General features: G+C 37.2%; 1 protein-coding gene across 8 annotated transcripts in view; it reads right to left on the reverse strand.

The window, feature by feature from the left end:
• The window catches only part of PRKAG2 (protein kinase AMP-activated non-catalytic subunit gamma 2), a 452810-nt gene that overhangs the window by 27165 nt on the left and 400321 nt on the right, over window positions 1–25324 (reverse strand). For 7 of the 8 annotated variants that reach the window (XM_027840942.1, XM_027840944.1, XM_027840943.1 and 4 more), the window contains 3 exons: window positions 13930–14039; window positions 3354–3435; window positions 1484–1542 (listed from right to left, as the gene is read on the reverse strand). In XM_027840942.1, coding sequence (XP_027696743.1) covers window positions 1484–1542; window positions 3354–3435; window positions 13930–14039 — 251 coding nt within the window. The remainder of the gene's footprint in view (window positions 1–1483; window positions 1543–3353; window positions 3436–13929; window positions 14040–25324) is intronic. The other variant, XM_027840946.1, reaches the window with a different exon arrangement.

Raw genomic sequence — 25324 nt, forward strand, 5'->3', positions numbered from 1 at the left:
CTAGGCCTCTTGTTTTCATGCCTGGGCTTTCTATATACTATGCCATGATGCCCCCTCTGATATTTATCTAGTGTTTTACGTACATTATCTCTGACAACAGTTCTGTGAAGGGCTATTATCATCATCATCTTCGTTTTTATGTAACAGGAAACCTAAAAGTTCAGAAAGGTTAAGTGATTCTAGCCTAATGTAAATATGCAGTAGGAATCCCATAATGCCACCACTTTAGGGGATTCATTATTCACACTCACAGGGACCTAGCTGCACAAACGCTGGCTACTGTTATAATGATTACGTTTATGATTATCCAGGATCATACAGCTAGGAGGTATCCTGAGCATGATTTAAACTCAGTTCTTCCCGATTCAAATCTAGTGCTATATCTATTACCTCACACAAATCAAATTACAAGGCATTAAGGATGAGGTGGTGAGAGAGTGAATGTACTGGATGTATAGACTCCTCTTTCTAGGAATCTAGCAGTCATTATTATTAAAAACTTTATCCTTACTTACAGTTTGAACAATAAATATAGTATTTCCTCATTTTATAATTGACCTACAAACACTATTTCCCCAACTTTTGCCTCTGTGGATTAAAAAAAAGGCCTTATTACTCTAACATCTATCTAATATTTCCTCCTTTGCCACCTGCATGACTGTGGGAGGTAGCACAGTATAGTGGAAAGAACACTGGACTTAGAGGGAAAGGATTTGGGTTAAAAATACAGTTTTGCCATTTATCACCTGTGTGACCATGGGCAAGTCACTTAACTTCTCTGGGCCTCCTTTTCTTCATCAGTAATATGGTCTGGATGACCTGTTAGGTCCTTTCCAGCCTATCTTGGCTGTAGTTTCCTCATCTATAACATTCGAGAGTTGTACCAGATGATTGTTAAAAATCCCTTCCTCTTTAAAGTGCTTTGTAATTCTTTTAAGAAATAAAATAAATCTCATAGAGTTTTATCATATTTCTTATCTTGAATAATCAGGCATGTTTTAAAGACAGAAGAAGTCCTTTACTGACTCAGGCCCATGGTCCAGCCAGTCCTTTATTCTACCTTTGACAGTAGCTCCAAGGAATGTTTTTTACAGGGTACTGAGAGCTGTTCTTTATGGCATTATCCTCAAAGGTTTGAAGTACATCCTTACAATCACTAACTCTCCTTTAATATCTGCTATGATTGGGAAGTTATTTGTATTTTCAACCTATATAATCTCTTAGAAAGATTAATTCCATAGGTTTAATGCCAGCTATGGGAGGAAGTGCTTTCTTTAATTTTTCCTGAAACTTCTTCCTTCAAGCTTTAAAAAAGATAAGTCCTAGTCCTAATAATCAGTTCATGTACACTAAATGAAATTTATGCTGAAATTTCATATACTTAAGTAACTAACAAATTATACTTAAAAAGCTCAGTCTTATTTTTTAGAATAGATTTTATTTATACTTATTCAATTACTGACATACAGATGGTGTCACTTACCATTGGAGATTTATAATATCTATGTAGTATATTTATGAAATCTGTAATTGTTAGCATTCCTGAAACAAAGAATCACATGTTAAAATAGAACAATGAACATCTACGAGAAAAGATTCTCAGATGATAAATGAGGACTTAGGAAATGTATAAAAAAGTTCTTTTAAAATTAGTTTTAAATGCTATTAACAACATAGAATATGCTATTTTGCATTTCATTCATTTGTTAATTAGGCTTACACCCAAATGAACATTAATTCAAATGAAATCCAAGTTACTATTATATAACTCAGAGTAGTGGAAATAATATTTTGCAAATAAATGAAGGAAAAACTGTTCCTGATATCTTTATAAATGACCATAAAATATACTCCATTGGTAAAAACAAATTATTTTTATCATTTTATAATAAAAAAAGTGATCAGTTTTAGGAATATGATACTTAAATGAAAATTTTTTAAGAAGTACACTAAAACAGCTGCTTCAAAGGGAAAATTATTTCATTTATAGATTTACTAGACAAGAAATTGGATGCAAAGTTACTGTAGTCTGAAATTTCCTAAAATTTTTAAAAGGAGTTTTCTAAAAATGTTCCTAAGGGAACTGATTCAAATTTATAAGAATAAAATCCATTTACCAATTGATAAATGGTAAAAAAGGATATACCCAGGTAGTCCCTCAAAGGAAGAAATTCAGTCTATCTCTAGCCATATGAAAAAATGCTCCAAATCACTAATAACTAGGGAAAAATAAATTAAAGTAACTCTAAGATTCTACTCCACACCCACCAAACTGGCAGTATGGACAAAAATGGAAAATGATTAATTTGGGAAAACAGGCATTGTTGGTGCAGCTACGAATTGGTTCTGCCATCTGGGAACTATCCTCTTAAAGTTACTAAGTTATATATACCCTTTAACCCAGTAATACCACTACTAGGCCTATGTAGGCCAAGAGATCAAAGCAAGGAACACGTACAAAAATATTTTATAACAGCTTTTTTTTTTGTAATTACAAAGCACTGAAAACTAAGGGACTACCTTATCAACTGGGAAATTCTGTGCTATCAGAAATGAGAAAGAGATAGTTTCAGAGAAGCATGGTAAGATATATAAAATTAATGTAGAGTGAAGTGAGCAGAACCAGGAGAACAATTTACACCATAACATCAACACTGTAAAAACAAACAATTTGAAAGACTTATCAACTCTGATCAATGCAATGATCACCCATGATTCCAGAAGACTGATGAAGAATTCTACCCACCTCCTGACAGAGAGGTTACAGACTAATATGTAGAAGACACACAAACTTTCGGACATGGCCAATATGGGAATCTGTTTTGCTTGACTGCTTATCTGTTAGGAGGGATTTATTTCTTATTTTTTTTTTTTTTGGAGGTGGGAGAGGATTACATGGTGGGGAAAAAACTCCCCAAATACTCCTATGATATAAAAACAAAACCCAGTCATCATAATTACTAACCTACCAACTACCTATATTAAAAATCAATTAAAACTTAAGCATGACATTTTAGGTAGACACTGAGCACACAAGTGGTGATCTGGGTCCTGGATCCACATGCGCTAGCAGTAGGTCTACTATATATCTATTAGGAAACCAGAAGTCATTAAATGATTGGGAACTTTTTGTAATTTGGGAGAAGTCAAAAAATTGTTTTCAATTTCCTGGCAATATATAGATTATTCAGAAAATGAAATCAAAACATAAATTAGATTCATCAGTATTTTTACTAATTTGGAAAATCACTTGAACTCCCTAATTAGCACCACTTAAATAAATAATAAAAGTAAAACATTTCCTGGCTTTCTGTTTCTTATAGTTTGTCTTTTAACCATCCTAAATTCCTTACCTACAAAACTCTGTTTCTTACTCTCCCACAGTGGCGCTGCTCGAACACCATTCGCTACCAAGGCAAAAAAAGCCTTTTTAACCTGAAGAAAAATAAAGACACAGTATATATAGTTTAAAGCTTCACATTAGGAGGAAAAAATGTAACCATATCTAAATATATTCTAATCCACCTTCACAACTTTAAATTGGACAAATGTTGCATACCTAAAATTTAACAGAATTCAGAGAATCACATTCCCTTATTTATTTGGCATGTATGATTTTAAAATAAATAAAAAAATATAGTATTATTTGCCAAATCTTTTAAAAAATAGCTTGAACAATGATTTTTCTTATTTCTTTTCTATGCCAAGGCACTACATGGATACATATTTTTAATACTAGAAATAATAAAATACTTAAATTTCAGGCATTAAAATTTCTTAATTTTACATATTAATATGCAGATAGTAATTTTCTTGTTATAAATAACAAACATTATGTCAAGTCTATAAAGTAAAGGTTTAATTTTATTTACAAATCTGTGAATGGGCAGGATGACCTGGCTGTCAGATGAACTCATGAGAAAACGAGTCACTAGAAATAAAGAAATTGTCAAGGTAAGAAAAGCTTGCAGTTGGGGGCAGAGTCATGGCTATTTGGGACTACTCTCTAAATTATGGGTAGGGCTATGCCTTCTTTGGACTATGCTGGAAAAGAAGAGGGTGTGATTTTACTCATTTAAGGAATGATGGCAAATATGTATAATTTTCCCCCCTGTTCTAATTACATGTTTTTGCTGACTCTGTCCTTTTGTTTGCCTAGATTTCAGTAATGCAGACCTAAGGTGACTTAAGAAATCTCCATCTTCAAACAGAGGTGAGGAATGGAACCACATATGGCACAATCATCAGAAAATAGTCCACAAACATGATCCTCACCTCTGAAGGGGTAAGTGCTAACTGGCCCAGAAGAAATTTAGCTCCTAATGAAGAAGGTATGGGTTTGTTATACTAAGAAATGTAAGCTTCCCCTGCACTGAGAAGCATGTTCTCTCTGAAAGCGGAAAACAGAAGATATAATATCAATAATGCTAGCTTACATTCATATAACATTTTAAGCTCTGTAAAGATTTTTATATACATTATCTTATTATCTCACAATAACTCTCTGAAATGTTGGTGGAATTGTAAATTGGCTCAATTGTTCTGGAAAACAATTTGGGATTGTCCAAGAAAATGTTCATACCCTTTGAACTATCAATGTGAATCACCCCAAGGAGGTCAAAGATAAAAAGAATGGGTGTGTGCATATATGTGTATGTATGTATATACACACACATATGTATATGTGTGTGTATATGCATACATACAAACACATACTATATATATATATATATATACACACACACATTCACAGCAGCACTTTTTTTGGTAGCAAAAATTAGAAATAAAGTGGTGAATGGTTTAAACAAACTGTGGGGTAAGCCAATATGATTATACCATAAGAAACAACTATGAGGAATTCAGAGAAATATGGGACAACTTGAATGAACTGACAGAGAGTTAAGTATGCAGATCCAGAAGAACAACATAAATAATGACTACAAGAATATTAACAAAAAATAACACTAAAAATCAGTCAAATTCAAATCAACTACAATGATCCATCTCTTTTCTGGAGAAAAAAGGATAAAACACACTTCCCTCCTTTTGTTAGAAAAGTGGAGTTTATGGGAATGAAATGTTGTAGATGCTGTTAAATTCTGTTGCGCAGTTGGTTGATTCCATTTAACTATTTTTCTTTGTTACAAGGGAGGATTTAATGGTTATGGGGTTTATTAGTAAATGTCTGTTGTGTAAAAGCAAGTCATCAATGACTTGAAAAAAAACAGTGAGGGAGTACTATGGTTGTTATTATTATTATTATTATTATTATTCCCATTTTATAGATGAGGAAACTGATGCTCAGAGAGTTAAAGGAGAATGAGACTTCAGGATAGTAGCTGGGAACTGGAAAAAAAAAAGCAGCCAGGTTATTCTAGTGACAGAATAGCAGAAAGACAGGGGCAGCCGGGTGGCGCAGTGGATACAGCACCAGCCCTGGAGTCAGGAAGACTCAAGTTCAAATCCAGCCTCAGACACATAACACTTGGTAGTTGTGTAACTCTGGGCAAGTCACTTAACCCTAATTGCCTAACAAAACAAAACAAACAAACAAAAAAAAAACAACACCAAAAACAGAATAGCAGAAAGAAAAGTCAAATGGCATCCCAAGGCTAATGATTTGCTATACTGAATGGTCTAACATGTTACCTGTTTATGTGCTCACAACTGTCAATCCCTAACCTGGAAGCCACTGCAAATGAATGCAGCAGGTCTGGGTCTGGGTAAGAATGGTAAGAGAGGGATGACAACGGAAATCAGATACAAATAAAACATTTAATTCAATAATATACCATTGGCAAAGTCATAAATGTGCCTTTTCTCTTGTAAAATAATCACTACCACAAATACTGGTCCATAAGGAAAGCAAATCTGAGTAATTTTATGTAGGCATGTACACTGTCCTACCCATAGTGACCTGAACTTGACACTCTCTCACACAAGACAAGTACATAGGGTAATTACATCTTGATGTTAATGAAGAAAGTCACGTTCCTTAGAGCTTGGTTCTTTTCAGGAATGGGCAACTCATGGTGAAAGAAGATCATAGTTTCTGACAGGAGTTTGAGTTAAAATACAAAGAAGGAGAAATACTTTAGGAAAATCCCTCAGTGGATTTTGTCCAGGGGCTTCTGGAAGAAAATGTTAGCTACAGAGATAGGTTTTACCTAGAAGGACTTTTAACTAACTTCAGAAAAACTAGGAAAGTAAAGCATAAGCTTTCTTCAGAATGGAGATGAAGTTGGTGGGGAGATCTTACGCTTTTTGAACATTTATACCTGCAATAAAGTGATCTTACAAGGTTATGGCACAGAGAAATTTTATACTTCTGTCTAGAAAGCAATCTTTTTAAACTTTTATTTTAAACTATTCTAAGCCAAGAGTTAACATTAATTTTAAAGAAACATTATTATTATTATTTTTTATGGTAGGGGTATTTTAATCTGAAAGAAGACAGACTAATTCTGCTTCTCCCAGAATAACATCTCCATCTAATTAATGGATTCCTCAAAAGCTGCTCAGAAAAGCAATATAAATGTTACTAAACCATTTTTCAAGGTTGCCGTAACAAAAATAAGAAGAATGTTATTGGGCAGCATTGATCCACTTTCATCTGGGTGTATCATAATTATTATGCAAACATGCTACATATAAATGTTCAGAAATGGATAACATCTGCTTAATTGTGACATGAAATATACTGCTGAAATTAAGTAAACATAAATGGGTCAATGGTAATATATATGCATACATATATATTCATGAGACATAAAATCAATAAAGCTTGAGTTCAGAATAAAAAAAGAAAGATAGTATAGAGACATTATTGTCAGTGTGTTTTGTGGCGATGTCACTGCTGCAAAAAGGAGTAATGAAGACGAAAAATAATGGCCCACTGAGGTCGATCCTTATGAAACCAGACCTGTTCCCTTTTAGAACTGTCTAGTGCAGTGGCTCTCAGAATGTGCCATAGCACCATGAGTTTCATGAGGTGAGATTTTTCACATTCCCCAGCCCCTGCCTCCAGCATTGCTGCCTGCTCTTCCTGGCTTGGTTTTAGTAAGATCACAATAGCAGCTCTATATACAAAGGCAAAAAGCCACCTTTTCTGCAGTGAGTGCAGGGGAAGAAGAGGAAGAAGAGGGTGACGGTAGGGGAGGGAAAAGAGAAGCAGAGGAATCCTAGGCTGTGGTAATGAGATTAAGAGGCCAACTACCCAGAAACGCTTCTCTGTTGTCAACTTAAATAAATGTTCAGTATGCTGTGATTCCTTATGGCAAATAATATCATGCAAGTTTAAGAGCCACTGGTCTAGTGGCTACTGGGGCAGCTAGACTGTGCAGTACATAGAGTGCCAGGGCTGAAGTCAGGAAGACCTGAGTTCAAATCTCACCTCAGACACTTCCTGGCTGTGTGGCCCTGGGCAAGTCACTTAACCCTGTTTGCCTCAGTTTCCTCATCTGTAAAATGAGCTGGAGAAGGAAATGGCAAACCACTCTGGTATCTTTGCCCAAGAAAACCCCAAATGGAGTCATGGAGAGTTAAGACACGACTGAAACAACTGAATAACAAAACAAGGGTCTAGTGTATCTTCCACTAATCATCTAACTACTTCATTTCTCCACCTGAAATAATACACAAACAAACCCATTTCACTTCAGAACACAAAAGCTTTATGTATATGTGTGTATGGAATATCTGACTGGTTGTGGATAGCACTGGATTCTCCCCATTTTAAATATTTCATACAAGTTAGTATAGGTGTTCAGAAACACCTGGCCTTCTGGTTGAGCAGTCAGTGTTCCTTCCTAAACCCTGAAGAGAAAGAGATTGTGAGACCATAGGCTTTAAGCATGGTGGCAGTTCTACCCAGATACATTGGATTCTTGTGGTCATTTCAAATAACTTGCACACATACAATGCTGACCGAAAATGACATGTCTGAGAACTTATTTTTTTATTTAGGTTAAATCAAATTAAGGTTTAACCTTTAGGAATATCTCACCAAAATATAGAGTGACATGGAATAATACATCCTAATTTATGTGGCAAACCAAAGATTTTTACAAAAAATACCAAAGTATCCTTTATTTCCTAATTTTTAGAAAAAATTACATAAATTTTACATTCCTGAGAAAGCTTTTTGTGATTTTTTTTAAATTGCACTTAAAAGATAATGAACCAAAATTAAATTCATTAAAAAACTTATGAGGTACACTTTATATGTTAGCACTGTACTAGGCCAAAAATTAAGCACGCCCTCATCTCCCAAAAAATCCACATTGAGTTTACATATATATTTTCTGAAAGGTGACTTAAGAACCTGGATATGATCAATATCTATTACTTATTTTAAGAAGTAACACTGTTTACTTGTTTTGAAATTATTTTTCCTAATGTACAAGTGCAGCAGGCCAGAAAGATCATCTCTACTTTAAAAAGTAAAGGAACTCTGAGATTAAGCAATTTTCTCAAGGTATTAGTCGCTGTTAGAACCAGAAACAAACTCTTCCATACTGACCAAGCCTGGCCTCGAAGAAGAGACAGGAGAAAACACTTCTCCCCACTTCTTTACAAAACTGGGGAACCATGAATGGGGAATACTGCATGTAATGCCTGGCTTTTTTGGATGTATTAGTTAGTTTTACATATTATTTTCTCCTCTCTTCACCTTTTAAAAACATAAGGGACGGCTCTTTGGGAGGCAGTAAGGGGAGAGAGAGTGGGAATTATAAGTGATGTAAAAACAAAAGATACCAATAAAAATTTATTTAAAAATAATTTCTATATTTCATTCCTGCCAACTGGTTTCATGCTAGGTTCACAATATTATTTCTGGTTAAATTTTTTCAATTTAATATTTAGTAATTTCAGTAACCTCAAATATTTAAGTGTTTATTCTGGTCTTTACTAAATGATATTCTATTCTAATTTATTTTTTTCATCTTACTAAAGGGCAGAAGTTTAAATTAAGTGAGACGCTGAATACAAATCTGACCTAAACCATCTTTACAGCAGGAGCCAGAGCACTGCATGGTGCGACTCTCAGTTGTCTTTTCTTTGGATAAAAAAAAAAAAGTTAAACTTTTAATAGAAAGGACTTATACTGATAATAAAACTTTGTAGCTTTTGCCCACAATTACGTGATTGTTTTAGAACATACGTCTGTAGATTGTACTGATAACATTATGGAGAAGTTATTTCTACGATAAGAAAAAAACTGAGTAGAAAAGCAATTGATAGCTTATATAATAAGAACATAGAGACTTCAGGGGAAACAAAATTAGCACACACCAAGATTACTATTTTATAGATTGATATACCCATACACACATAAAACCTGCTTTAGGGAAGAATTACAAACCACTCAGAAAATTTATAACAAGAAAGGGGTTGTGCTGTTACCAATTAACCAAGAAAAAGAGAAAAAGACTGGTCTGGCCTAGTTCTAATTGGCACTTAGAGAGCTGGGAAAATTCCTCGTTGGTGACTGGGTGCCTATAAGGGTTGCTTTCTTCTCAACTGACAGGCAATCTGCCCAAACCACTGCAAATTTAAATTAAAAACTTAAAAAGATTTAGAAAGCATCCAGATGTTAATATGTTGATTAGATGAGTAAAAACAGACAACAAAGTTTTAATCTAGAAACATTCTTTAATTGGATGAAAACCTAATCAGGACCTGCCTGCCACAGAAGAGGTTGTGGCAATGTATGTGAAGTGGGACATCTGTGTTTCAGGAAACTAGAATCTGACAACTCACAACTTTCAGTACATTTTTATTTTAAATTGAAGTAATTAAATCAATTGTGATATATTTAAGTTGAAATTGATGAAAAATGGAATCATTTAGCATATGCCAGGGAGCAGTTTTAGCAATTTTATTCCTTTGAGTTCCTGTAATTTTGCTGCAATGATTCTGGGTTGTGGTTTGTTCAGAGTACTCCTATACCAATAAAAATACTGTCATGTTGAAGAATTGCTCATTATTCCTTACCTATTTTTCTGATAGGTTAAACAATATACTTTATAGTGACAAGAATAGAATCTTGTTAAAGCTGGGCAACTGCAGGAGTGTCATTCTACTCTCAAGTATTATTGGTGAGTGAGTGAATGTGGCCTCACCCTGGAACATGGGGCATATTCTGGGCTTCATTGGGCTATACTAGAGTTTGATCTCAGTCAGTCTGCTTTCTAGGACTCACACACAGAAAGTCTTTCTGTCTCTCTTGAAGCAAACAAACGAGAAAGACTAGACACACCCCTGCTCCTGGGAGTCTGTGGAGCCTGAACATTTGGCAAAAGATCTCTTACTATCTCCCTACTTTGCCCAAAACTAAGACATAAGGATTTATGGGGTTGCTTAAAGTGTACTTCTTACCAACACCCACAGTGATTATTTAGAGATTTAAATTATACAAATGGAATCAGTAGCCTAGTAAGGTAACTGCTGCTTAAATTGCAGAATTGTGCCAACTGTTTCAATGCTGTAATTTTAGGATTTTCATATGTTTTACAAAGAGCTTTCACATACATGTTGTGACCTTCACAACAATCCTATGATGCAAGTAGCACAAGTATTATTATCCACATTTGAAGTATGAAGAGACTGTGGTCCAAAGAGATTAAACTTGATTAAGGTCCCACATTCAATAAGTGGTTTCCCTGTAATCAATCATTCATCAGCATTTATCAAATACTTACCATAGGGCAGGCACTATGCTAAGTCCTGGGGATACAAAGAGAAAGGAAAAAAAAATCCCTATCCTCAAGAATCTTATATTTTAACCAAGGAGAGAAGTGTAAAAATAGATACTATATATACCAGATACATACAGAGTGGAAAAACAGTAACTTCTGAGCAGGGGGGATGGGAAATTTCTGCAGAGTCTTGAAGGAAGACAGGAATTTTAAGAGGTTAGATAAAGATGGAGAGTTATATGTGACAATATCCAGCATGCTAGTATGGCTAGACTGTAGAGTACATGGACAGGAGTAATGTGTAAGGAGCCATGAAAGAGTTTCAGATGCCCCAAAGAAGAGTTTAAATTTGATCCAAGAGGTCATAGCAAGTGGCACAGTAGTTTATTGAGTAAAGAAGTGACATGGTCAAACTTACATTTTATGAAATCACTTTGGCAGCTACATAAAAAATGGAGTGGAATGAAGTGACGCTTGGTGAGGTAAATCAATTTGGATTATTGAAATAGTTCAGGAGAGAGGTGATGAGGATCTGAACTAGGGAAATGGCTGCATGAGTGGATAGGATATCGATGACGTTGTGGAGATAGAAACGGTAGCTTGGATATGTGGAGTGAGTGAGAACAAGGAGTTGAAGATAATGCCCAGGTTGCAAACCTGGATTACTAGAAGGATTGTATACTTGACAGTAATAGAAAAATATGAAAGGGGGGAAGGGAAGATAATGAGTTCTGTTTTGAACATGTTGAGTTTGAGATGCCGATGAAACAGCCAGTATGAATATGGATACCAAAGCTCAGGGAAAGAGACTTGGACTGGATATAAAGATCTAGGAATCTTCTGCAGAGTAATGATAATTGAAGACATGGGAGATAATGAGATCATTAAGTGAGAGAGAAAAGAGAGAAGAGCCCAGGACAATGTGTTTGGGAACATACCTACAGGGAATGGGCATGACACGGATGAAGAGCCACCAAAAGAGACCGAGGAGAATCAAGAGAGTGCAGTGCCATGACAGCCCAAAGAAGAAAAATTATTAAGGATAAGGTAATGGGCAACAGGGTCAAATTCTGCAGAGAAGCCAAGAAAGATGAACAATGAGAAAAGGCTATGAGATCCATTAAGTGAGAGATAATCAATAACTTCTGAGAAAGCAGTTTCAGTTGAAAAATGAGGTTGGAAGCCAGACTGCAGAGGGTTTAGAAGAGACAGAAGCACCAGAGATAACTTTTTTAAGCAGTTTATCTGAGAAGGGGAGGAGGACATAGGATGATGACTAGTGGAGGTTTCTTAAAGTGAGGGGAGGCTGGGGTTTATTTGTAGGCTGGTAGGGATGAATTAGTAGATAGGGAGAGAATGATGATTAGAGGGAGGGAAGAATGGATGGGATCAGAGATCCATGTGGAGGTTGACCCTGGCACGAAGGACTATATCAGAGACTAGAGCGAAGGAAGAAATGGTGAGGGATGATGTCAAGGGAATGTGAGATGAGGAAAAGAGAAGATCTAACTCATGGCAAATGTTCTCCATTTTTTAAGGAAAGGATGACTGAAGTCCTTAACTGAGACAGTGGGGGAAGGAGATAACTGTGGGAGGCTTGGGAAAAGAAGAGAAGGTTTAGAAGCTGTTCTAAGCTGCAGTGGTGAGTGGGAAAGAGAATTGATTAGGAAGGAGTAGAAGGAATATCTTACTGCAGTGATCAGATAATATGAATTTGTAGTGAACTCAATCAACATGGATTTGGGACTTCTTCCAGCTCCATTCATGCGGAACCACGTGTGTAGGTGTGAAGGAGGCAGATAGTGAGTTTGGCAACCTTAGTTAAAACTGATCCATTAACCAATATTCTGTAGCAAGAGTTGCTCACATAGCTTAGACTTTTCCTATTTGTACAGTCCATTTGTCTCCATAAGGCTATCACATAAAATACTTTTCTGAAATCAAGATATGCTGCTGTCTACAGCAGTCTCTCCTGATCCATGAACCTTACAAACAGAAAAAGAGAACTAAGGTTGTTTTGAATTAAGAACCCTTGCTGGCTCTTACTTCATCTCCTGTTTCTTTTCTAAGTACTCAGACTATTTAATAACCTGTTCTAGAATGTTATTCATGATAAAACTTCCAAGTACTAAGCCACCTCTCTTCCACTGCTGAAACTCTTAAAATTCCAACTCCATGATGAAGTCTTCCTAGATGAATCAAGTGACAAGTAGTTTTCATTTTATCATTTAGCTATGCATTGCTCTACTACCTTCATTATACACCATGTATTCATTTTTCTTATATTTTAGGTTCCCAGGGGACAGAGAATGCATTTCCTTGCTCTTCCTCTAACACAACATTCCATCTTCTGATTCTGAATTGTTTCACTGGCTGGCCCCATGCCTAGAATGCTCTCCCTCCTCATCTCTGCCTCCTGGCTTCTTCCAAGTCCCATCTTCTGCAAGAGACCTTTCCCTAGTCCTCCTTAATCTTAGTGTCTTCACTTTGAGATTGTCCTCTATTTATCCTGTACATATTTTGTCTGTATGTTGTTGTATTTTGTCTGAATGTGATGTCTGCCCTATTGGACTGAGAACTCCCTGAAGGCAGGGACTGTTTTTCTTTATATTTTCATCACAAAGCACAGTGTCTGACACATAGTAGGCATTTAACAAATGCTTGTTGACTATGTACCCTAGTTTATCATTTATAGGTGAACCAAACTTTTAGTGAGTCAATAATGTGTGGTTTGTTTAGATATTCCCCCTCAATCTTATTTTTGGTCCTTATTTCTCTACATAGAATCACCAAGTTAAAAACAATGCTGCTTAAGATTTTCTGTTTGTCTCATGTGTCACTAGTTTTTCTTTCGTGTTATTATTCTATAACTACACTGGCTTCCTGGTAAAAAGCTTGGCTAGGTTGTAATGAACCTCATTGAAGTATCCAAAGGACCATGTTCAAATTTTGTTATTAAAGCAATCAACATAAGTCATTTGATATGTATAAAGAGAATAATTAAAAGTTGTGAACAGATACTTTATGCACATTTTAATGTAGTGATGATGATTCATCATTTTATTACTCGTAATTTCCAGAAAGAATTTCAGGATTTCCCCCTCCATCAATATTATTCCTAATTAATTTGTTGTGGATGCTACTAAGTATCCAAGAAAGACTCTCAGGGTACTTATTTCATAAAAGAATCCAAATTACATAAAAGTTTATGAAAAATGAGTATACTCACTTGTAACGTAGTATCAAAGACAACAAGCTTCGAGCTGGTTGGAACAATGTCGTAACACTTGTGTGACTTCATGAATCGCATGTAAATATCACTTTCGGATTCTTCTATTGCTGTAGGAAGAACATAATATCATATGTTTTGCTGTAAAGATACGCATGAAATATATATATGTATGTATATGTATTTTAACATATACACATAGTATGCTAAAGGGTACTAATTGAGTAGAATACTTCTTGGAGCAGTCTGTACTCTTGTGGTTTCTGAAGGCCAGCTGTAGCCCAGGAAAATTCTCATTTAATTCTAACTCTCCTTTACTTTGGGCAGTTGGGTTGCACAGTGGATAGAGCTGGGGGCCTGGAGTCAGGAAGATGTGAGTTCAAATCTGGCCTCAGGCATGTACTAGCTGTGTGACCCTGGGCAAATCACTTAATTCTCCTTACCTCAGTTTCCTCATCTGTCAAATGAGCTAGAGGAGGAAATGGCAAACCACTCCCATAGCTTTACCAAGAAAACCCCAAAGGAGGTCACAAAGAGTCAGATGCGACTCAAATGACTGAACAAGAAGAAGTTCCTTACTTTTCCTTGGTTCTTTGAATCTTTTACTTTTCTACTAAGAACTTCTGGCAGTCCACAACATCTAAATTCATTAAAATAAAGGTGTAAAAAGGAACACTTAAGAATTTTTTTAATAACCTAAGAACTGACTCAATCTATGGAGTCTAGCACAAAATGTTTTTTGCAAATTTAGCACAGCAAACTTGTGGCCATACTATTTCAGTTTTGTTTTGGGAAAAATGCTAATGAAACTATCTGAAATTGGGAGGAAATGGTTAGTTCTAACTTCATAGTAAAAGCATAGACATTAGAAGCATAATAAAATGGTCCAAGACAGGCATTTTACCATAGTGCCTGGCATGTAGTAATCACTAAATACATGTTTAATGACTGACAAAAATTTTATATAGATAGTACTAAAATGTTTATAAATAGTACATTCTTATACACTGTACAAAAGCCTGTCACAGTGCACTCCTGTAGATTTGTGACCTTCTTATTACATGACCCACATATCTCAGTAAAGATAAAAAAGCCCAGTGAGCAGTATACTTATATGGGTTATCAGCTATTTCTGGCTGCTTCTGTGAAGAGAAGCCACACTGTCTTACTAATAGGCAGGGACTGCAACATTACTGGCTTCTGACACAGTCTCTCTCTGAAGGCCACTGCTTTGGCTTGAAGGATTTCCTGCAAGGTAATTTCAACTGTATACTCAAAGGTGAGGAAGTCACACTACATATGTGTTCCTTATGGGTGCTCTTTAAAAAAAAAGGATAGCTCTAATCTGAGAGATGACAGAGGGTGGGGATACCCTGTAAGGGTCTCTATATCATGGAGACAGAGAACCCAACTAATAGATCTGCTAAGGTAAGCGGATCATTACCAGCCTGGACTGTACATACTACTCTCCTCCTTCCCACTAGGCTCAGACGGAGAGGCAGCAACCCCACCCTCCTTCTATTTCCTCCAGGACCTTGCCTCATCAATCAAAGCTTTCTCTGTTTCCTGTAACTTCACTCTCATCCTCTCTACCATCTCCTTCTCATCAACTAGCAAAGATTCTCACAGAGTGGCTTCTAATCTATAAAAATCTTTTCCTGGACCCTAGTATTCCCTCAGAGTATCTTCCTATATAACTCCCCTCCCTTCTACTGATAAATTTCTGGGAAAAAAAGTTCATATTCTCTGTCTGCATATCAATTCCCAATCACTCCTCAACTTGATGCAATCTAGCTTTTGTCTTTAACCCTGTTATCACTAAATTTAATGACTTTTTGGGGAAAAAAAACTGTTGTAAGGATTTTACTTTTGGAATTTGAGTAGCATTTTGACACTTTAAATGACATATATCCATTAGATTTATAATTATAATCCAAATATGGATATTTTAAATTTCTGGCTCTTAAAATCACATTTTCTATCTCTGAAATGTCCCCATGTCTAGTTTCCCAGTAATCACATGACATATAGTTTATAGAGGAGGGATTAAAGATGTTTTGTGTGATATTGCCCTAGGTTGGGCAATTCTGTCCTCTGTTCCTCCTTCCAAACCTACTGCTAAATTTGGTACGTTGCACTGAATTTGGAGTGTGCGGACTTGGGTCAGATCCGGCACTTAACTCACTACCTGCATGACATCAGAAGTCATTTGATCTCTTTGAGTCTCAGTTTGCTTCTCTGTAAGATGAGGGGAGACAAGACCAAATGGCTTTCAAGGTGACTTCCAATTCCCCAAATCCTATGATCAAAAATCCTATTAGGGTCCTCATCTTCCTTACCCTGTGTGCATCTGACACCATCAACCACCCTCTACTTTTAATCACTTTTTGGCTTCTCTGACATTGTACTTTATTGATTATCCTCTTATTTCTTTGATAAGTCCTCTCATCAGCCTTTGCTGGCTCCTCTTCCTGAACCTTGAACATTGGAGTTTACTGTGAGAAATGTATAACTCAATATCTACAAACCTTGGGGTACCCCCAAGATTTGGTCCATTTTCCCCTTCTCTCTCTACTGTCTCTATTGGTGAATGCATCTGCTCCTGCAGTTTCAATTATTACCTCTGTGCAGATAACTGACCTTCATTATCTTCCCAGACATTGTCTACTTCTGATGATGGCACCCCATCTTCCCAATCAGCCAGACTTTGTAAAGCTTGGCATTATCTTTCACTTCTTCCGTTGTCTCACCCCCTGCAACCAAACCATTGCCAAGCTCTATTGGTTTACTTCTACAACGGCTTTCAAGTCTATTGCTTTTCCTTCTATTCCTGTTCCAACTTCCTTACTTCAGACCTTCATTTCTTTTTGCCAAGACTATCATAACAGCTCTCTTCACGGTTCTCACTGTTTCTAGTATATTCCCTCTTTGATCCATTCTTCTTACTGTCATTAAATAAACATTTATTAAGCACTTACTATATGCCAGGCACTGGCGATTAAAAAAAAAAAAAAAGATTAAAGACAGCTCGTGTTCTCAAGGAGCTCAAAGTCTACCTGCGTTGTTTTTCTAAAAAACTGCTCTGATTAGATCACGCCTACTCATAGGAGCATAACTCAAAACCCTCAGAAAATTCCCATTATCCATATAATAAACTCTTTTGTGATTAGAACTGAAAGGATCCTTAGAGGCCATCTACTCCAAGTTCTTTATTTTACTTATGAGGAAATGAGTCTGGGGAGCTTAAGTGGTTTGTAGTACACACAAGTAGTTAATTTTCAGATCTCTGAGTGGTCTTCAAGGCCCTTTCTCATCTGGCTCCAATCTACCTTTCCAGCTTTAACCTTCACAAACTTTATGTTCTAGTTGGGAAAGGGGTCTGTGTGGTACCTGTCCTCAGTGTCTAGCACAGTACTTTACACATAGAAGAAACTCAATTGTTTGCTGACTTATATTGATTTGAATAAGAATGGCTAATTTTTCACTGTGCTCTCCTTATCTGGTATTTCCTTGAGTCAAAGATGCTCGCATCAGCATTAGCACTAGGGTCTAAATTTAGTATGTGTCTAATTAGCTGTTATAGAATATAAGTAGACACTGGGTTTCTATTATGAGTTGGGGAGCCCAACTTTCATTACGGAATCATTTATGTTCTGGTTTGACTTATAAAGGATGGTGCTAGGTCAGAAATCTTTTAACTTCTATCCCCACTACTCTTTCCACACTACCATAACTGTCACTCACTTAACTAATGCCTTCAATGGAACATATTTTTCTCAATATTAACATATATGTATTTCATTAATTCAATGAAGGGAAGGTATTAATAAGCCTGAGGATGAGACTGTAGAAAGGAGAATAGAAAACTGACTTACTCTGAATATGAGAGCAACTAATGTTAGGAATCTGTATTTCTAGTATTTTGCCATAAAAAATATGTGATACCCTCCAGTGGCCAGATCTCTATGGGCTTCAGTGGAGCCCCAGGGAAATGCGAAAATACCCCACTGGGCCTCAGCAACACAAGATACTGCCACTAGGACCCCAGCTCAGCACCAAGGAAGCTACCAGATCCCTACAGCCTCCAACAGTGCCAGCTACCCCCCAGCCCACCCCTCAACACAGCCAGACACAAGGGTCCCCCATGAGCCTCAAGGCAACATCAGTGCAGCATCAGGTGCCTGTAGCCACTGGCACAAGAAGCCCGAGACACAGCCTGGGGGCTGAGATCAAATTTAAAAGAAAGGAAAAAGGCCCCCCAAAAAGATGAGCAAAAAAACAAAAAAACACAACAAAAATCTGACCATAGAAAGTTATTATGGTGATAGGGAGGACCAAGATACAAATGCAGAAGAGGACAACAATGTCAAAACACCCATGGGCAAAACCCCAAAGGAAAATGGGAAATGGTCTCAAGGCCAGAAAGAACTTATGGAAGAGCTCAAAATGGAGTTTAAAAATCATATAGGAGAGGCAGGAGAAAAACCGGGAAAAGAAATGAGTGAAGTAAGAGAATTATAAAAAGTACATGATGCTACTGGGTCCTCTCAGACATAAGTGAATTAGTATTCAACTCTATTTGATAATCGTCTATTAAGTGCTCACTATGTAAAAGACACTTTGCTGGGAAAAGATGATGGGAAGACAAATGTAAAACAGCTTCTGCCCTTAAAGAGCTTCCATTCTACTGAAGAGATCCAACAAATACCCAAATAAGTAACTATAAAATGTATAAGAAGTTAAAGAGAAGTAGTCTTGTGTAGAGAAGCACTGACTACCAGGGGAGGAGGAGGGATTAGCAAAGGTCTAGTGTAGGAGATGACACCCGGGCTACAGATCCCAAGAAGTGGAACTGAGGAGAGAGGGCATTCTCGCATGGGAGGCAGCCTGTGCAGAGACTGAGGCAGGTGATGGAATGTTGTGTGTAAGGAGGCGAGGTGGACAACATACACAATAACTACAACAAAGTAAAAAGCAAGAACAAAAACCTCAAACTGAATGCTGTGTAATTAAAATAAGATTGGCCCCACAGAAAACTAAGGAAAATACATCTCCCTCCACATTTCCAGAGGCTGAGGTCAAGTTGAGTTATTCTATTTCTCTAACACCTCTTGTATCCATTCCCTTTTCTCCACTCACAACTCCTTTACCCTAGTCCTCGGGACCTCTAATGCTACACTATTAAAAGTTACGTCCTCTGATTTATTTTCTTGCTTCTATCTTTCCCCTCTTCAGTTTGTCCTATGAGCCTCATTCTCACTCAGCTCAGTATCTAATAAGTTGCCAAATACTGTAGTTTCTATCTCCAAAGTACCTCTCTCACACATGCTCTTCTCTCCATCACTGTGGCTCAGGCCCTCACTATGTCTCTTCTGGACTACTGCAACAACCTCCTAATTGGTCTCTCTGCCTTAAGTGTCTCCCTATTCCAATTCATCTTGCACATAGTTTCCACAGAGATTTCCCCAAGCACAGGGCTACTAGGTCACCTCCTCCTTAATAAACTGCAGTGGCTCTGTATTTCCTTTAGAATCAAATTTTTTAAAGTCTTCTGTTTGGCACTTTGGCCAAGTCAGTCAATAAAGATTAAGCATCTTTTAGATGACAGACACTGTGTTAAGTGCTGGGGATACAAAGAAATACAAAAGACAGACAATACACAAAAGGAAGCTAAAAAGTGAAAAGGGGGAGGGAGGCCCATCTGCCCTTATCCTTCCATGATGCAGAAGTCCAGAGGAGTGAACCAGGGTAGGACATGTAGAGATGGCTGGTATGGGTATGCTCTTTAAATGGAGGTTCTGGAAGAGATTCTCCAGTTAGAAGGAGGGAGGGGCCCCAGGGTAAGGAAAAGGCAACTTGGCTCTTTCCTATCTTTCTAAACTTTTTACACACTACTCCTTTCCATGAACTTTAAAGTCCACAGTCACATTGGCTTATTTGATGGTCTTTACTCACAGCACTCCATCTCCTGTCTTCAAACCTGGAATGTTCTCTTTCTGATGAGGATGGGATCTGGACCCCAAAAAGGAAAAACCCTGGACTTTCCCACAAGGCCAAATCTCTGGCATTCCCCTGAGGCTATAATCCCATCAACTGGCCTTTCGTTGTGGCTACGCCCAATTTCTGTTACCCTTAACCTAGCCCAGCCTTCCCTTGTTTTATCGCCCTATCTATGACCCCAGCCATTTCCCATCCTTAATCCTAGCTAGGCTCCATTCTCCCTTCCCCACAGGTCCAGGTCCCAGGCATTCTAAATTCACCCCAGAGCTTACTGGCCACTCCCATTCAGATCTTCCCTAGACCCCTCCAGTCACCCCAGACTACTTGGCCACTACTGGGTCCCTCCCATAGTCTTTCTGTATATAAGGTCCACTTTGTCTCCATTAAGATGCTCAGATTCTTAAAATCTAGCCACTGCCTAGATTGTTACAATTTAGCCAAGAGCTCACTAATGTTCAGACTTTCTGCCCAATATGGCAGATGCTCTAATAAACCTTGTCTTTGGCTGAAAGAAGGCTTGGGTTGAATTCTTTCAGGCAGGATCCGCATGTTGTGATATTGGGCTACCAGCACACCAGCACCCCTAAATCTCAACACTTCTATACTTGTCTTTTGGGATCCCTGGTTTTCTTCAAGAGCCAGCTCCAGTGCTACCTTCTGCAAGAGGCCTTTCCTGGTTCCCCATTCATCTGCTACCAATGCCTTCCCATTTAAGGTTATCTTGTGTCTGTACGTGTTTGATAGATAACTATCTGCACACTTTGTCTCTACCCTTCAGGAAAGTAAGTTACTTGAAGGCAAGGATTATTTAACTGTAGTCTTTGTATCACCATGGTTTAGCATAATGCCCAGTACAAACAACTTAATTAATGGTTGTCAATTGATTAATAGGGTAAAATGGAGGGTTTAATTGTTATTCTTAACATGTTTAAGAGGAAGCTAGGAGGAAATGAACCAGTATGTTATAGTTTATTTCTGTTGTTTTAATGAGGATGGGATCTAGAAAAACCCTGGACTTTCCCACAAGGCCAAATCTCTGGCATTCACCCAAGGCTGTAATCCCATTAACTGGCCTTTAATTGTGGCTACACCCAATCTCCCAATTCTGTTACCTCCCTTTGGCCCCAGGCCACTTCCTACCCTTAATCCAACTTTCCCACCACAGATTAACTATAAATCCTGGGGTGATTCTCCAAGTTTTAGGTTATCTGCATATCTGCTAAGTATACTACTTAGTCTTTAAGTTCTTGGTAAAAATGTTAAAGAGAAGTTCAAATGCAGATTCCTAGAGAACTCCACTAGAGATATCTAAACAGTGAGCTACTAATGATCACTCTAAGGTCTGGCCATTTTAACCAAATCCAACAACTGCATTGTTCTCTAGCCCATATCTCATAGGAACATAGATGTAGAGACGTGAAAAGGAGCTTGGAGGCCTTCAAGTCCAACTCCCTCATTTGACAAGTGAAAGACTAAGAAGACTTACCCAAGGTCACACAGGTAACAAGCAGTAGAGTCAGGTTTTAAACACCCTGCCTCCATACCCAACACTCCTTCTACTGCACCAGCTTGTATATATGAATAGTGTAAAAAATTTTGCTTTGCTAAAATCTAGGTAAGCTTTGATTGTAGAATTCCCAATTTATGTCTAGTAATCAAAAGAAAATGAGGTTAGTCTGGCATGACTAATTTTTTAAAAAATGAAATGTTTTATTAAAAACATGGGACATCAATACAACCAAACTTGTTTCGTTAAATTAACAATTTTTCAGCCATGCCTTCTAAGTCCTCCTATGGCGTCTTGGTTTGGCCAGGCCTATTCTGGATGAAGCCATGCTGACTCTTTTTGATAATCCCTTCTTTGTTTTGTTTTTGATATTCACTAACCATCCTTTTAATCTGTTTCTCACATTTTACCAGGAATCAAAGTCAGCTCACTGGTCTATAGTTTGCAGACTTCATTCTCTTCTTTTGGGGGGATATCAACATTTATCCTTCTTCAATTTCGTAGCCTCTCCCCAATTAACTGTACTCTTCTCACTTCCTTATTTTAAAGACTGCTTACAATGGCTCACCAATCCCAGCAGTCAGTTTCTTAAGTACCCAACTCTACGCAGAGCCACCAGAAGCGTTGTTGAGCAAAGAGTAAGTGACAAGTACGGAGATCAAAGAAAAACGGGGCTGGGTGCCAGGGTCACATCCTTTAAATTGTAAGAGCTAAAGGTTGAAACTGATTGGGAAGGGCTCGAGCTAAAAGGAGAAGGGCTAGAATGTTCAGCTTAGGTTTGGACTGACTGTGTATCAGGTCTCCTTAGTTCTCCCATTAACAAGTTGCTTCTACTTCCCTGCATTTCTCTGACCCTCTTTTTAAGCAACTCTGATTTCTCCTAAACTTTGTTGCCCCCCTCTACCTGCTTCCTTAATCCCTTTTCTGTTTTGTCCTTACTCCAAATATCATTACAATGAAGTAATAAAATGAAGTGAAAAGACAAATTAAATGTAATTTTATTGCGTTCTACTTGATTAATAATTAATGAAAAAAGTTTACATATTTCTTGTAAGTTAAAAGTAAGGACAGCATTTCTATTTATCTTTAATGTACAGCTAGGTGTTCTACACTTTTGTTATGTATACAGAGAAGTGAAAAGGGGTGATTATAGCTTATCTTGCACTGTGGAGTGACTCCTATTTAATATTTTTGGAAGGTGACAGGGAATTAAATACGTCATGTCAGGCTTTTGTATATGTATAAAATATGCTTTGAAGAATATGATCTGGCCTGTGGCATATTCAAAGTATATAATACTGAGCTGTGTTACAATGGGGTTCTACTGTATTTGTGTCTGATTACAATCATCCACCAAATTACTCTTTTTCGCTGCATCTGAAAAATGTATGCTTTTTTTCTGTAGGTAAACCACAAATTTCAGGGATGTAATGATATGTCATTGTTGTTCATCATCACCGTTGATCACCATCAATGAATGAAAGGAAATGAAGGGATGAAAATTCTGGACGGCCAATCATCTTTTTACACACTATGGCCATCTGGTTTTTACCTTCCCCATGAAAGGTTGAGTGTTAACTGTTTACTATATAGCATCATGTTCCCCTCCATTATATTTATGTGACCAGAGCTGTGTAGCTATGAGTATTATGAAGCATGATATATGCTTCAGGCCAAGTAGAGAGCTGTCCTAAACCCATGAAGACATGACATATCAGTTCTTTCCTACCAACCAATACTTTCTCAATGTTGCAATGACCTAGAAATATCTGAATCACTTGGTTTTCTTATCACTAGTAGATATGCCATCTCAAGTGGTCAAAGGATGTGAACTGTTTTCAAAGAATTGCGGACTATGAGCAACCATACGAAAATTTCAAGGTTTTATCCAAGGTTTTATCTCTTACTTAGCAAACTAGCAAAGATGATGAAATATGGAAACAGTCAATGATGCAGGAACCATGGAAGTATAGGCATACTAATATATAGCTATAGGAGCTAGAAATTGGTTCAGTTATTCTAGAAAACAATTTGGGAATTATGTGAGAAAAGTCACTGAAGTATATACACACACATACATACAATACAAAAGATTCATAGAACTTTTTGTAGTGGTGAAAAACTAGACACAAAGTGGGTGACCATCAACTGGGGAAATTGCTGAACAAGTTTTGGAATATGAATAACATTCTCTTATTGCACCATAAGAAATGATGAAGGGCAGCTAGGTGGCACAGTGGATAGAGTACCGGCCCTGAAGTCAGGAGGACTTGAGTTCAAATCTGACCTCAGACCAAACACTTGACACTTAATTGCTGTGTGACCCTGGGAAAGTCACTTAACCCCAATTGCCTAAAAAAAAAGAAAAGAAAAGAAAAAAAAAGAAGAAATGATGAATATGAGGACTTAAAAGAAGCCTGGGAAATTTTGTATGAATTGATAAAATAATGTAAAATCAGCAGAAACAGGAAAACAATATACAGGCCAACAATAATGTAAATGACATCACTAAAATGAAGCTCACAGTTATAACACTGTAACGATCCGTTGTGGCTCAGATAGGAGAAGAAATGAGAAAATGTGTCTTCTTTTCCTTGTGGAACATTGTGTTTGCCATCAAATGCTGTTGTTGGAATGGCTAGTTTTGCTTTAATTCTCTTCCTCTGTTACAAGGGAAGGCTTGCTTGATGGGTTTGGGGAGATAGCAGCAAATATTTGGAATGGATGACAAGCGGCAGAATAAAACTATAAAAAAATCTACTAATTTCATTTAATATTATAAAGAATTCTATAGATTTCATGATATTTAGATCTGGAAGGGACCTTAGAGATCAGTCCAAGTTTTTCCCTTTAGATATGGAAACTCGGGACCAGAATTGTTAAATGATTTACCCAGGGATTGGCTTTGAACTGAAGTCCACTGACTCTAACTTTAGTGCTCTTTTTATTATACCATGTTGCCTCACTCCATGCATGAGTTCTTGAATTGTTCTTCCCCTTTTTTTTATTTTGGTAACTTGTCTTATCTCAAATGTTTAAAGATGACTGACCGTTAAATATAACTGAGGCTGGCTGTTCTGATGAGAAAATGCCTGGTTTAACATCTAGAGCACTTAAAGAGTTCTAAGCCTTGGTCTAGCATATCTTTGCATGCAACATTTATTTAGGTCCCTTGTCCCCTTTTGTGAAAGAAGAAATAATACTTTTATCCTCATCTCCTAGTAAGTTGGGTCATGCTTAGTTATCTTCCTTGAATTTTTTTTTTTCTGGAGGGGGAGACCGAATCTGTAATTTCATTAGTGAAGTAACCAATGTAGATGGTACTTTCTCTGCAATTTAGTCTAGGACAGTTGACTGAGGCCAATAGTTGTGACTGGCTAATGATTACCCAGAGAGTATGTAAACAAATGCAGGTCTTCCTACTTCTGAAGTCAGACTGTCATCTAATACACCAAATTTCCCCCTTCAATAACATTTTGAATATATCAGAGGCCAAATTATAGCCTTAAAACAAAACAATTCTATACACAAGGTCTTCTGAATGTGCCATTAACACAGTTGCATCTCTGCACCTCGAAGATACTATTCAGATAGTGACTTTTAATTTATTCTTGTGTCTCAGTGAGGCAGTTCACTTGATCAATCCCCTTGATGAAGTCTAATTCTCAGAGCTGCAGTAACATGAGAGGACATCAGCATTCTCCTTGATGTGATTTTATACTGCAGCAGTCCATTATCTTTATAGTTTAGAGATGTGTATATGTGTAAGAATAGTGGAGTAAGAACTTAGTTGTTTGGTTCTTGCAAAGTCTAAAGAGCATGCAACTTTTATTTATAAACAGGAAAACAAGTAGGTTGTACAGATCCAATGTCTTCATGTGCCTAACA

This window comes from Vombatus ursinus, unplaced genomic scaffold (genome assembly GCF_900497805.2).
Source record: "Vombatus ursinus unplaced genomic scaffold, bare-nosed wombat genome assembly UNPS02014852.1, whole genome shotgun sequence".
In the NCBI taxonomy this organism is placed as follows: Eukaryota; Metazoa; Chordata; class Mammalia; order Diprotodontia; family Vombatidae; genus Vombatus; species Vombatus ursinus.